Source organism: Dermochelys coriacea, chromosome 2, assembly GCF_009764565.3.
Source record: "Dermochelys coriacea isolate rDerCor1 chromosome 2, rDerCor1.pri.v4, whole genome shotgun sequence".
NCBI classification, from domain to species: domain Eukaryota; kingdom Metazoa; phylum Chordata; order Testudines; family Dermochelyidae; genus Dermochelys; species Dermochelys coriacea.
The window spans coordinates 181,092,860-181,105,666 of record NC_050069.1 but is presented as its reverse complement, the minus strand read 5'-3'; the positions used below and the strand labels follow the sequence as shown (position 1 = coordinate 181,105,666).

The 12,807-nt window shown below is 37.4% G+C and overlaps 1 protein-coding gene across 7 annotated transcripts in view; it reads left to right on the top strand.

The window, feature by feature from the left end:
- SEPTIN7 (septin 7) overlaps positions 1 to 12,807 on the top strand; it is a 126,844-nt gene that overhangs the window by 89,058 nt on the left and 24,979 nt on the right. For all 7 annotated transcript variants that reach the window (XM_043508745.1, XM_038388583.2, XM_038388585.2 and 4 more), the window contains 4 exons: positions 2,377 to 2,477; positions 3,374 to 3,508; positions 9,712 to 9,829; positions 11,487 to 11,579. In XM_043508745.1, the coding sequence (XP_043364680.1) occupies positions 2,377 to 2,477; positions 3,374 to 3,508; positions 9,712 to 9,829; positions 11,487 to 11,579 (447 nt within the window). The remainder of the gene's footprint in view (positions 1 to 2,376; positions 2,478 to 3,373; positions 3,509 to 9,711; positions 9,830 to 11,486; positions 11,580 to 12,807) is intronic.

Here is a 12,807-nt window from a genome sequence, read left to right as displayed (position 1 = left end):
TGCTGACATGCTCTGTACCCTAAAATAGCAAAATTGTATTATATCATGTGATTGGTCAGAAAGTCCATTCAAATAATTGAAATTGTTTGTAAAAGTTAGGGCTTTTAGTAATGTCTGTCACTGAGGCTTTTGTGAAAGTGGTACTCCACTTGAAAGTTGTCATAAGAACAAAAATTGAAAGGGCCCCAGACTGGGGACTATTTTATACAGAAAACAGATATATAGGAATAGTGTTCTAAAACTGTAGCCTTTGTGTGCTCACTCAAATGAACATGATTGGAGGGCAGTATGGTTTACAAGATTGGTAATAAGGTACCTAACTTCTTAATGTTACGACATCTCTTTGAGTCTAGGTCTAGGAAACAGTGATCATTTATAGATACTAAGGTCAGAAGGGACCATTCTGATCATCTAGTCTGACCTCCTGCACAGTGCAGGCCACAGAATCTCACCCACCCACTCCTATGAAAAACCTCACCCATTTCTGAGCTATTGAAGTCCTTAAATCATGGTTTAAAGACTTCAAGGAGCAGAGAAGCCTCCCTCAAGTCAACCATGCCCCATGCTACAGAGGAAGGCGAAAAACCTCCAGGGCCTCTCCAATCTGCCCTGGAGGAAAATTCCTTCCCGACCCCAAATATGGCAATTAGCTAAACCCTGAGCTGGGTTTAGGAAATTCTTTCCTGGGTAACTCGGATCCCATCCATCTAATATCCCATCTCAGGGGATTTGGCCTATTTACCCTGAATATTTAAAGATCAATTACTTACCAAAATCCCATTATCCCATCATACCATCTCCTCCATAAACTTATCAAGTAGAATCTTAAAACCAGATAGATCTTTTGCCCCCACTGCTTCCCTTGGAAGGCTATTCCAAAACTTCACTCCTCTGATGGTTAAAAACTTTAACCATTTAACTTGCTAGATCTTAATAGGTTGTCTTTAGTCAACATCAGGAAAACTACAGTCAAACTTCTTGGCACTTTGAGAGGCTAAAGAGTTAATGTGCATGAAAAAGCTTTCATTCCTAGAGTTTGTCACTGATGTTACATAGCTAAATAAGTCCTGGAGCAAAGTCCTGCTACCCATGCTACTCCATGAAGTAGGGAACATTACTCTTTGGAAAGTGCTGTGCATATTATGTGCATTCCTTCAGTTGCCACCTTAAGGTGGCAGAGGATTGAACAGTGCTTCTACATTCTTGGAATATGATTGATGCCCCAAGAAAGGTGGTTGTGAGGACTCTCTCATCTCCTTTCTACAATAAGGTATAAAAACAATCTGGATAGACTACTGCAAAAGACAGAGACAAAGACCAAAATTAATAATCTTGTTTCCTTTGGTTTTATCTAACCCAGATAAGCCTTCATGAAAAAGGGGGTCCACATTTTATCTTCAGATTTAATGCAAAGTTGGTGGCTAGTACAGATAACGTCATGGTGGAATAAGGGACTTTGCGTAGATAACCGAAACCTGACTGGATGATGATGTAGTACAGACATTGGCAAAACTAGCTCCAGCAGTGTCTTTAAAAAGCTATATGTTGTCTCTGCCCAAGAAACCAGCACTTAATGTTGGCAATCTTGCTAACTATTCATAAGGATCAATATATGTTTAGGGAAAGGAAAGCAGAGGAGCTTATTTGCTTTTAAAACTGAAAAATAAAATCCTAAACACTTATAGTGGAAGACTTTGCATTCTGGGACTGATTTTTACCAAACACTAGATTTTCTAAAACAATTATACTTTTAAATAAAATGTATAGAAATAGTAGGGATCACAGGCTTTATTCAATTTTTTTAAAAGGATAGTCACTTCCTTTAAAGGGAGTAAAGTGGAGTAATTTCTTAGTATGATCTTCCACATGTATGGATATAAGAATATGTATACTGAGTTACTACATCTTGTTGCATGGAGTGTGCAAGCTTTGGGATCTCTTTTGCTAAATTTCTATCAGTATTGGTCACTTTGTTTTTCTAAATAAGTGAGTTCTAAAACTGCATAAAATTGGAACTTATTAAAATAATGCTGCCAACCAATGAAAATATTAGATAATGCTATCAGCTATTGAAAATATTAAGCTCCTCTCCACATACTTTACAAATAGATTTTCTAACATTGATAGTATCCAGTTTTCCTCACTTCGTCTTAAAGCTTAAATAAAAAGTCAGATGACATAGGCAGAATGAGTCTTCGCAGCTTCCATTCTGAACTGTAAAGTTCCTCAAGTCTGTAATTGTTGTTGATGTATAATTTGTATTCTAATGGCTATCTAGACACATTGAGTCTGTGGGTTTTTTGCATTGAAATAAGTGACGTAAAATCATTGTTTTATAATTACTGTATGAGAATTTAAATCCTTTTAATCTTATAGGTTGAACAGTCAAAAGTTTTAATCAAAGAAGGTGGTGTTCAGTTACTACTCACAATAGTTGACACACCAGGATTTGGAGATGCAGTGGATAATAGCAATTGGTAAGAAATTACTTTCTTATGATCTCCCAAAGTAAATTTGAATAATATTGTCCTTGTGATAATTTAATATCAAAACTCATTTTTAAAGATGCCAATTTTTCTTTTAAATCATAAGGTTTACTTCTTTAAACTTATATACATTTGTATGGGCAATATTTTTCTATTATCCAGAAATTTTATTTTAAAAGCTGGTTTGCCTATTGCTATTTTAATTTGGTTAAAATGCTTTCAGTTTCTCTCTAACTAGCTCGAATGTGAACAGAATCTTCAGCCTTTTGTGCATTATCATTGCTCCCAAGAAGCTGAAACTAATAATTTCTATGATATCACAGGATTAGAATCCTTTGATATCCTGCAAAGAGTATTCCATTAGTTACTGTTCGTAAGTGTTCAGTTTAATACCATTACAGTGGATAGTTGTGTTTAAAGGGCTTTTCAGCGGGCATGTGGACTGTTGTCTTAAAGCTATGGTGTTGTTTGTCTTTTTTTAACATTTAATCCTTTATTCTTTCCCTTTTACTTTGAGCGCTACTTAGCATATTTGAGTTTATATTGAAATAACAATTTATATTTATTTGCAATGCACATAATTACAGTTCGAAATTCTGTTGACTATAAGAGCAGCTCTTAATCTAACTTTCTAGGATTTAGGAATGTATTGGTTAACATTTCAAGTTAAAAGTAAAGTTTTGTTATTTTAAAGTGGTTTAGACTATAATTTGTCCATTTTTTCTCCTACATTTAAATATCTCAGTATTTTTAAACTAGATACTCTGGCAATACTGTACATACACTGACTGCTGAAAACAGATAAACAGTATGTGTATCTCAGAAATTGATGTTTAATGCATATGTGATATAACTGGTCTTACAGTTTATTTATGTACATTCTGTAGTTGGCAGCCTGTTATTGACTACATTGACAGTAAGTTTGAAGACTACCTGAATGCAGAATCCCGTGTGAATCGACGTCAGATGCCAGATAATAGGGTGCAGTGTTGTTTATACTTCATTGCTCCTTCAGGACATGGGTTAGTATCTTAATACTTTAATGTGCCTTTTCCCCCCTAACTTCTATCTCAAATGCACCTTCAAACTTTTGCATTCCTAAAATATGCAAAATTCCAGGTCAGGATTATTCAACATATAGACTGCAGGCTATGGTTAATTTCATGGGATAATTTAATTTGGCTTCTCAAACACTAACAAACCAGACTTCTAATAAATCAGAATACCAAGAAATAGGATTAGTTACCAAGAAAAAAATTGTCAGTTTATCCCATTTGTGAACATTCGTATGTCTTTCATTCCCCTAATGCCACTTCTGTATTAATTATCACACAATTTATTAAAAATCTGAACTGTAGAAGATGCTCCTGGAACTCAGCCAACAAATTTTCAACTTTCTTTGAACTCAAATGATAACTCAAAAGGGAGGTTTCAGAGTAGCAGCCGTTTGTCAGTATTTGCAAAAAGAAAAGGAGTACTTGTGGCACCTTAGAGACTAACGTATTTGTTTGAGCATAAGGTTTCGTGAGCTACAGCTCACTTCATCAGATGCATTCAGTGGAAAATACAGTGGGATGATTTATATACCCAAAGAGAACATGAAACAATAGGTGTTATCATACACACTGTAAGGAGAGTGATCCTGCTAGTAATAGCTCATCATAAGTGATCACTCTCCTTACAGTGTGTATGATGAAGCCCATTGTTTCATGTTCTCTGTGTATATAAATATCCCCACTGTATTTTCCACTGAATGCATCCGATGAAGTGAGCTGTAGCTCACGAAACCTTATGCTCAAATAAATTTGTTAGTCTCTAAGGTGCCAAAAGGGAGGGAAAATGTACCTATATATTTAAGTAGCTCATATTTGTCATAAATTCATATTGGAACTTAGCATGGCTTTTGTTCAGTGAATTGAAAACTCCTGATACTGAAATTCTACTTTAATTCACAGATTTCACTATTATGCAAACTTTCATCCACTCCATCTCACTTTTAACTTGGTCAGACTTCTCTCTAGTGTGGGAGACAGAAAATTGCACTTTTGAAGTACTTGATCTTGGGCCATGTTGATCTGATATTGGAGTTGTAATACCACAATAAATTGCTGTACAACTTTGATTAATTTGTGAGTGACTTTCTCTGCTTGTTAAATTTGTACCTTAAAAACTAGAAATGGAAAGGGTCACCCTGCAAAGTAGTAACCAAGGCTGGTGGAAGCCAAGGTGGGGCTGTAGATAGGCTGCTGAAGTCAGAGGTGCTGAACCGGTGCTGTCTAGCACACAGATACTCGGGGTGTGACGTGCATACTGGCAGGCTAGTTGTGAGTACCTTAGATTGGAAGATCCAATAGCAAAGCATTGTGAGGCACCCATGGTTACAGGTAGAGTTACGACACAGCCCTTTGCTGGTCTGGATTGTACCCCAGAATGTGACACTGCCCCAAAATACCATTGAATCAAGAAGACTTAAGTGTACTCAGGGAATATAAAGTGACCGAGGCCTAGTTACCATTTTTTCTTTTTTTTTTTTCTTTTAAGGATGTTGCCTTATCTGTAAAGAATATTACTCACTTCCTGTAAAGAATATTACTCACTTCCTACCTGTTTTTTATGGTGTTACGTTGTCTGATCCTGTCTCCAGGGCTCACTGCCTATATAATTGTCATTGTCAAGTGAAACGCATCTTTCTCTCTATTCTGAATAAAATAAACTCCATTTACAATGAGCAAAAATATGTGTACAGCAGGTGTCCTTTCTTTGCTCTCTTGTTTTTAAAATTCTTAAGTATTTTCATAAAATAAAATTGAACTGAAGTATTAGCACTTGTATGTTCATGGAAAAATAATCACATTAAATCCAGGAAGACTGCCCCAACCACTGAAAAATAAACATAAGGACACCAAACTCCTTTCCACTGAAGACCGCGCACACCCGCAGCAATAGCTTGAGAAATTAAGTGAACCTGATAGCATGCCCAGTAGATTAACAAACTAGGGTGTAGTCACCCAGAATTGGAATTGAGTTCCAGGATTGGATCTCTCATGGAAAACTCCCTGGCGTTATCCCCTTCCTTTTTATTTATGAGGCTGTTAGTTCCAGTACTTCTATTTACAACAGCAGATGACATTATGAAATACTTCTCTGCTTCAGTATTCCCCCCCCCCCTCCGATTTGTGTTAATTTTTGAAGTTTTTGGCCTGGACATGCTAAAATGGGATCACATGGCCAAATAGATTTTCTTAACAAATTTAATAATGTTGTTTTTGATGCATAATGGAAGTTTTGAGTTTTAACTATAGTTGAAAAGTTAACACTTACCACTAGCTACTGTATATGTGGAATTAAGTATCTTTCCACAAGAGTTCATTGGATTACAGCTTTGAATCCTTATAAATATTATTTAAAGAAATTCAGGTGCATATAGTATTTTAGAAAATTTTAGCCTTTGCCAGCCTGTCTGGGTTTGATAGCACTGAATAAATAAGATTCCAGTATTTGTCTATTGGAACAAACAATCTCTATTTCTCATAGATTTTAAAAGTACAAGATGAGTTGAAGTGTACACCACCTTTTGCTGATTTGAATCCAGTTTCCCAGCTGCTTAAGTGAAATAAACTGAATAAATCCACTCATGGTGGACCTCTTCATGCAATTGCCAGTCTTGTTAACTGTCTTGGCCCTTCAGATAACTTAATCAGCATGGAAGCTGAACAGAATTCTCAGCCATAGGGGTTTGTCCTTTAGACCAGGATTGGGTTATTTTGGTGGAATGTGGAAGCTTGTGTTGCCCCTGCAAATGTAGTATCCATTCTTAGATATTAAGGTTAGAAGGGACCATTAAGATCATCTAGTCTTACCTCCTGCATAACGCAGGCCACAGAATCTTACCCACCCATTCCTGCGATAAACTTCTCACCCATGTCTGAGCTATTGAAGTCCTCAAATCATGGTTTAAAGACTTCAAGGAGCAGAGAATCCTCCAGCAAGTGACCAGTGACCCATGCTACAGAGGAAGGTGAAAAACCTCCAATTCTGACAATTTGTACTAAATTCAAGTGTGGGGGAGAAATTTAAATAAGAAGCTTGTATAAATATAAACAGTCAAATCTGTTGACAGTGGCCTGATCTAATCCTAGTATAAACTTTTTTTTATAATGTACAGATATGACTTCAATAAAAAGTTACATGTTATATCAGAGTAGCATGTTTCCAAGATGCATTCCTGGAGTATTAGTCTTGGAGGTCTAGCTGTTTTGTCATAATGCCTCAACTCTATATTTGTCTAATACATCTTACATTTAAAATATTAAAATATCAAAGCAATAATATCTAAGAGTCAAAGAAATAAATGAAAGTAACAAACTTTATTCCCTATTGATACCCAAATGGGTATTCTACTTTATCGAACAATCATCTAGGTGAAGAATGTGCCACTGTACTGTTGACATTTGACACTCAAAGTTCTTCGCTCTTTTCAGAATATTGAATTAAATGTAGGTCAGTTTCAGTTTAAACTGGGAAACAGTTGTAACTGTAGAGTACATTTTAATTAAATCTTGCAATTTGTGCTCTGTTCCAAATAAATAAGAGGAGAGAGCCATTCAAGTGGCCTAGTGTTGTTATTGGCAGGCAAGAGAACAGACTCTGAATTTGAGCTGCTATTCTCTAAGCTAAAGGGGGTTGACGGCACTGCTAGGTATCCCTTGAAGGGGAGATAGATTCACTTCTGTTGCTTTCTTATCAACTTAGCCCTTACACCAGAGGTTCCCAAACTATGGGGAGTGTGGAGGAACATTGGGGGGGGGCTGAACTAGCCCCCATGGGGGACAGGGAGGGAGCACAACCCAGCCCCGCTCTGCTCTGGCCATGGCCCCAGCTCTGCAACTGGCCCAAGCCTTGGCCCCTGACCATGGCTCCATAACCAGCCTCGGCCCCTGATTGCGGCCTGGTTGAGGCCCTGGTCCCAGCCCCTGGCCACAGCTGTGGCCCCAGCCTCGCCCCTCTTTAACCTTGTCCATGTTCTCCTACCCATCCCCCAGGAGCCGTCCACCCTGCTCCTGACTCCAGCTTCGGTGGGGGAGGATCGGACAAGGGTAAGAGGAGGCGTGACCTTGAAAATTTTGGGAACCACTGCCTTAGACTATAGGGGTGGCCTTGATAAGTTCTGAATGGAGGACAGAATGCAGGGAAACTGCTGCACCATGAAGTTTATTTGTATAGAGATAGGAAATTGGCTTTCTTTTCAGATCATGTTCTTGATAGGTCATATCAAACATAACATAAGAATGGCCATACTGGGTCAGACCAAAGGTCCATCTAGCCCAGTATCCTGTCTTCTGACAGTGACCAACACCAGAGGGAATGAAAAGAACAGGTAATCGTCAAGTGATCCATCCCGTTGCCCATTCTGAGCTTTTGGCAATCGGAGGCTAGGGACACCATCCCTGCTCATCCTGGCTAATAGCCATTGTCGGAGCTATCCTCCATGAATTTATCTAGTTCTTTTTTGACTGTGTGTTGTGTGAAGAAATACTTCCCTTTGTTTTAAACTTGCTGCCTATTAATTTCATTTGGTGACCCCTAGTTCTTGTGTTATGAGAAGGAATAAATAACACTTCCTTATTTACTTCCTCCACACCAGTCATGATTTTATAGACCGCTGTCATATCCCCTCTTAGTCATCTCTTTTCCAAGCTGAAAAGTCCTAATCTTATTAATCTCTCCTAATATGGAAGCTGTTCCAAATCCCTAATTATTTTTTATTTTTTTGAACCTTTCCAATTCCAATATATCTTTTTTGAGATGTGGCAAGCACAAAGGCTGATTTACTGCATGGAGAGTCATAATCTCAGGGTTTAGGAAGTTGGAAAAGTGTATTTAACAAGGTTAGCTACTTCACGGGTCAGCTGCATCTGAATTTTTCTCACATTATGGTGGTTCAGAACACTACTTAAGTGCTTTTACAACAAACTGTATTGGGAACGTCTGGTTGTTTCACAGGATTGATGGAAGGTTTAGCACTATACAACAAATTATCTAATTGTGCATCCTTATGGTAGGCAACGTTTAAGAAGTTTGAGTATTTATTTAGATTATTTAGGTCTTTTGGTTTAAAGAATAGTGGGTGGCATTAATAAATTCCTGCCATGATAAAATTAGGAAAAAATGCATGAGAATAAAGTGTAGGGAGACTGCCAATTTTTAGTGCTCTGGGGAAAAATTTACAGCTTTCCTACAATAGAACTACTTTATCCCGAACAGACAGAAATGCTAGACAAAGTTGTGAATCATGTCTGAAGTGTCCCATGTCCATCACTAACAAGATCATCTCTTCCCATGATTGTAGTCTCGATGATGGTCTTACCATCAGGCATGGAGAAACAAATGAAAATGAGTTTGATATCATCCTGGTGGATACTTGTCCATATTACAGAACCATAGTTGGTGGTCTCCCTGTTTGAGGGGCCCAGGCTTGGAATAAACAAGGGTATTTCTGAATGTCACGTCTGAAGGTTTTTGGTAGTGCTATGTAAGGAAGCTTGCTTTTTATTTTAGTCAGTGCTGTGGCTTCTCAATCTGTCAGAAGAAATAACTTGAAAATTATTTTGTAAAGAATAAAATTGACAGACCTGGAGTTCATGCTCCAGTTAATCACACTCCTGTAGCATTATCAAGAAACCTATAGCCCACATTATATAAATGTGCAGTGATATTCCACCTTCTTGTCTCCAGAACTTTCTTTCAAGCATCATATCATTAAAGTGAACAATATCCTATTACTACTGTTAAAGAGACTTATGCAGTAACAAGTACACTCATCTATTTTACTTCTAGTAAGTCAGCGTTTCCAAAGCGCAGGCAGGACTGCCTGTCGGGCACATATGAGCTGTACATTGAGAGAGTTTAGCCTTAAACGCTACATGAGAGTTGAAGTGGATAAAATTGGTTGCATTTTCCTCAGAGAGGAGTTTTCAAAAGAATGGGCAACGGGGGATGGATCACTTGGTGATTATCTGTTCTGTTCATTCCCTGTGGGGCACCTGGCATTGGCCACTGTCAGAAGACAGGATACTGGGCTAGATGGACCTTTTGTCTGACCCAGTATGGCTGTTCTTACAGTCTTAAGTTTGATAAATGCTGTGGAAAACGGCATTTTTTTTTAGGGGATCTAATGTTCAGTGCTTAAAGAATTAAATTACAAGACTTTAATGTTGTTTTTCAGACTTAAGCCTTTAGATATTGAGTTTATGAAGCGCCTGCATGAAAAAGTCAATATCATTCCACTTATTGCCAAAGCAGACACACTTACACCTGAGGAATGCCAACAATTTAAAAAACAGGTGAGTTGAAAGACTAATATATATTTACAACATAGCCTGATTTAGCGCTTTGGTTTCCATGCTGCTAATTAGTTTTAATTTTTCATACAGTTAAGATTCAACCCCGAAGCAGTACCTCAAAGCTGCAAAACTGAGCAACATATACCACTAGTTTTGAATATATTAGTGGAACAATCTTATCCTTGGGGGAGAAATATTAAAAGTGCTATGGGATTCTTTGAGTGAAATATGTTCATGAATTTGTGTCCTTTAACAGTGAAAGGGAGCTTTCAAAGTTGAGATAGTTATAAAACGAAGTGTGAAATAATGCCTGTTTTACCAGTCTCATTAGTTGTATGGAAATGGTAACAAATTAAGTGCATGAAACCATCAAGACTAAAGAAGAGCAAGTAGCTAGGTAAAGGACATTATATGTGACAGTTTTAAGCTTATCAGAACTCCAGTATTTAAATTTTAAAGGTAGTGATATTGTAATATAGGTGTGGCTGCAAAATTGTTCTAAATGTATTAGATTTGTAGAGTGAGCTTAAGATTCATCTCTGGCTACAGAGTGAATAATCACAGTGGCATAATTTGTTCTTTTTTGGGGAGTGTGGGGAGACAGGATGGGAAAGTGAAGAAGCAAGTTTTTTTGTTTTTTTTTTTGTACTGTTTCTAGTGCAAGTTTCTAGAGGATCCAGCTTCTGAAAAGACAATTATAATATGTTAGGTAGACAGCATGGTGAAAAAATTGGGTTTGGGACTATAAAGGGAATGCTACTCCTGGTCTCGATGGGAGAGCAGACATGAATTCCATTTTGTGATATTTCTGTGATGTAGAACTTCGTGTACAAGGATAAATATGCAACTTGTTTAATATGTTGTATATTTTTGTTGCCATTCTTCAGTTTCTCTTGAAAATAAAACCTTGCACTAGAGTTGTATACTAGAAACCTCTTTAAAGCTGCAAAATGATATATTAAACACTACATCTTCTAGCCTCAGCAATGTCTGTCTTTAAATGATATAGCCCTTTCATATTTCAAAATTCTGGACAACTGAAATCGGATTTATTAAAAATAACTTGCAAATAGGTAATTTAGAAATTAGGAGAGTGAGAGTCTCAATTTTTTAAGACACTCAGCTGCTCTTAAATTTTCACTAACATTTTCATTTTTGTTCTGTGCTTGCTACTGGAGTCAGTCCACCTGCCTCAAATTCTGCTGAGAGGGACAGGCAGATGACACTGCTTCAAGCAGTGCCAATTCAGCTGAGCTGGAGGTGAACAGAAGTAGGAGTGACAACAGTAACTACAGAAGGAACTTGTATTATTTAACTATGCTTGAAAATCATTCAAACTTTTGTGAAGAAAGTTTTATTGAAAGAGCAGTTTATTTAGATTGTGCAATAAATGGAAAATTCCAAGGTTAAATTTCAGACAAGTTTCCAAAAATTAGATTATTGGGAGTTTTGTTGAGCATACTACCCCTATCTTTCACATACACTAGCAGCCATCTGAGGCATTAACTTCATTGCAGAAGTCAGTTTAAAAAAGAGAATTCCCCAGTGCCAAATGGAGGGAGTAGAATGACCAGCTAACAGCAAGTAAATAATGCGTGCTTCAGTAATAATTTTACTGATTGTTTGACTGTTAGTAACTTAATGTTTTCTCTTTTAGATTATGAAAGAAATCCAAGAGCACAAAATTAAAATATACGAATTTCCAGAAACAGATGATGAAGAAGAGAATAAGCTGGTTAAAAAGATAAAGGTAGATAATTTTTGCATTTTGCAACATATTGTTCACCACTAGATAATTTCATCTTCGGGGTGAGGGAAGATCTTGCCCTTTTTGAGGGCTCCAGGACTAACTGCTCCAAGAAGCAGTCATTAATGGTGTCTAAGAATTTTATCTCTGCATCCGATCCTGAGCCAACGTGTTCTCAGACAACATGGGGATAGCTGAAAGTCACCATTATTATTAGGTTTTCTGTTTTTGTAGCCTCTCTAATTTCCCTGAGCATTTCACAGTCACCAGTATAGTGACTGACTGATTGCATACTCCTACTGCTATACTCTTATTATTCAATCGTGGAATTTCTATCCATAGAAATTCTGTGATACTGTTTGATTCATTTAAGATATTTATTCTGCTGACTTTCATGTATACTGCCACTCCCCGACCTACTCTGCCATTCCTATATATTTTGTAGCCTGTTATTACTGTGTCCCATGGGTTATCATCGTTGCATCATCATTGTTTCCTGTTATATCAATATTCTCATTTAATACCAGGCATTCAAGTTCACCCATCTTAGTATTTAGACTTCAACCATAGCACTTATAAATTTGTCAGTATTTAGTTGTCTGCCTTCATGTGATGTGATGGAATGGGACTTCTTTGTTTGACTGCTTCTCTTCAGTTCCTACTTGTATTTACCAAGTTATATCCTCTCCTCTTTATTAGAATATAGAGTATCCCCTTTAATAAATCCTCCACTACAGGATGTCTGTCTGAACCATGTGCTCCTCTGCGCCTGTGATCATTCCTCCGACCCTTAGTTTAAAAACTCCTCTGTGACTTTTTAAATTTTATATGCTTTAAAAAGTCTGGTTCTGTGGTGGTTTGGGTGTAGCCCATCTTTCCTATGTAGGCTCCTCCTTTCCCAAAAGGTTCCCCAGTTCCTGATAAATCTAAATCCCTCCTCTGAACACCATCATCTCATCCGTTCATTGATACCCTGCAATTCACCCTACAGAGTTAAATAGAAGCACCCTCTAGTAATTGGTATGCTAAAACTGCAATTGAGGAGAAAAGCAGTAGAAAACCGAAAAGGGCCCTCAAACTGTGAAAAGCTCAAACTTTTAAACAATTGAAAACCCTTGGTCCTTCTCTCATACTTCATTCCATCATATTTTGTTTCCCTCAGTCACTTTTCCCAGCTGTATTTTTTTATTCCCAACGGTTTAACAAGGTGGTTCTTCCTAGAAAAGATGTA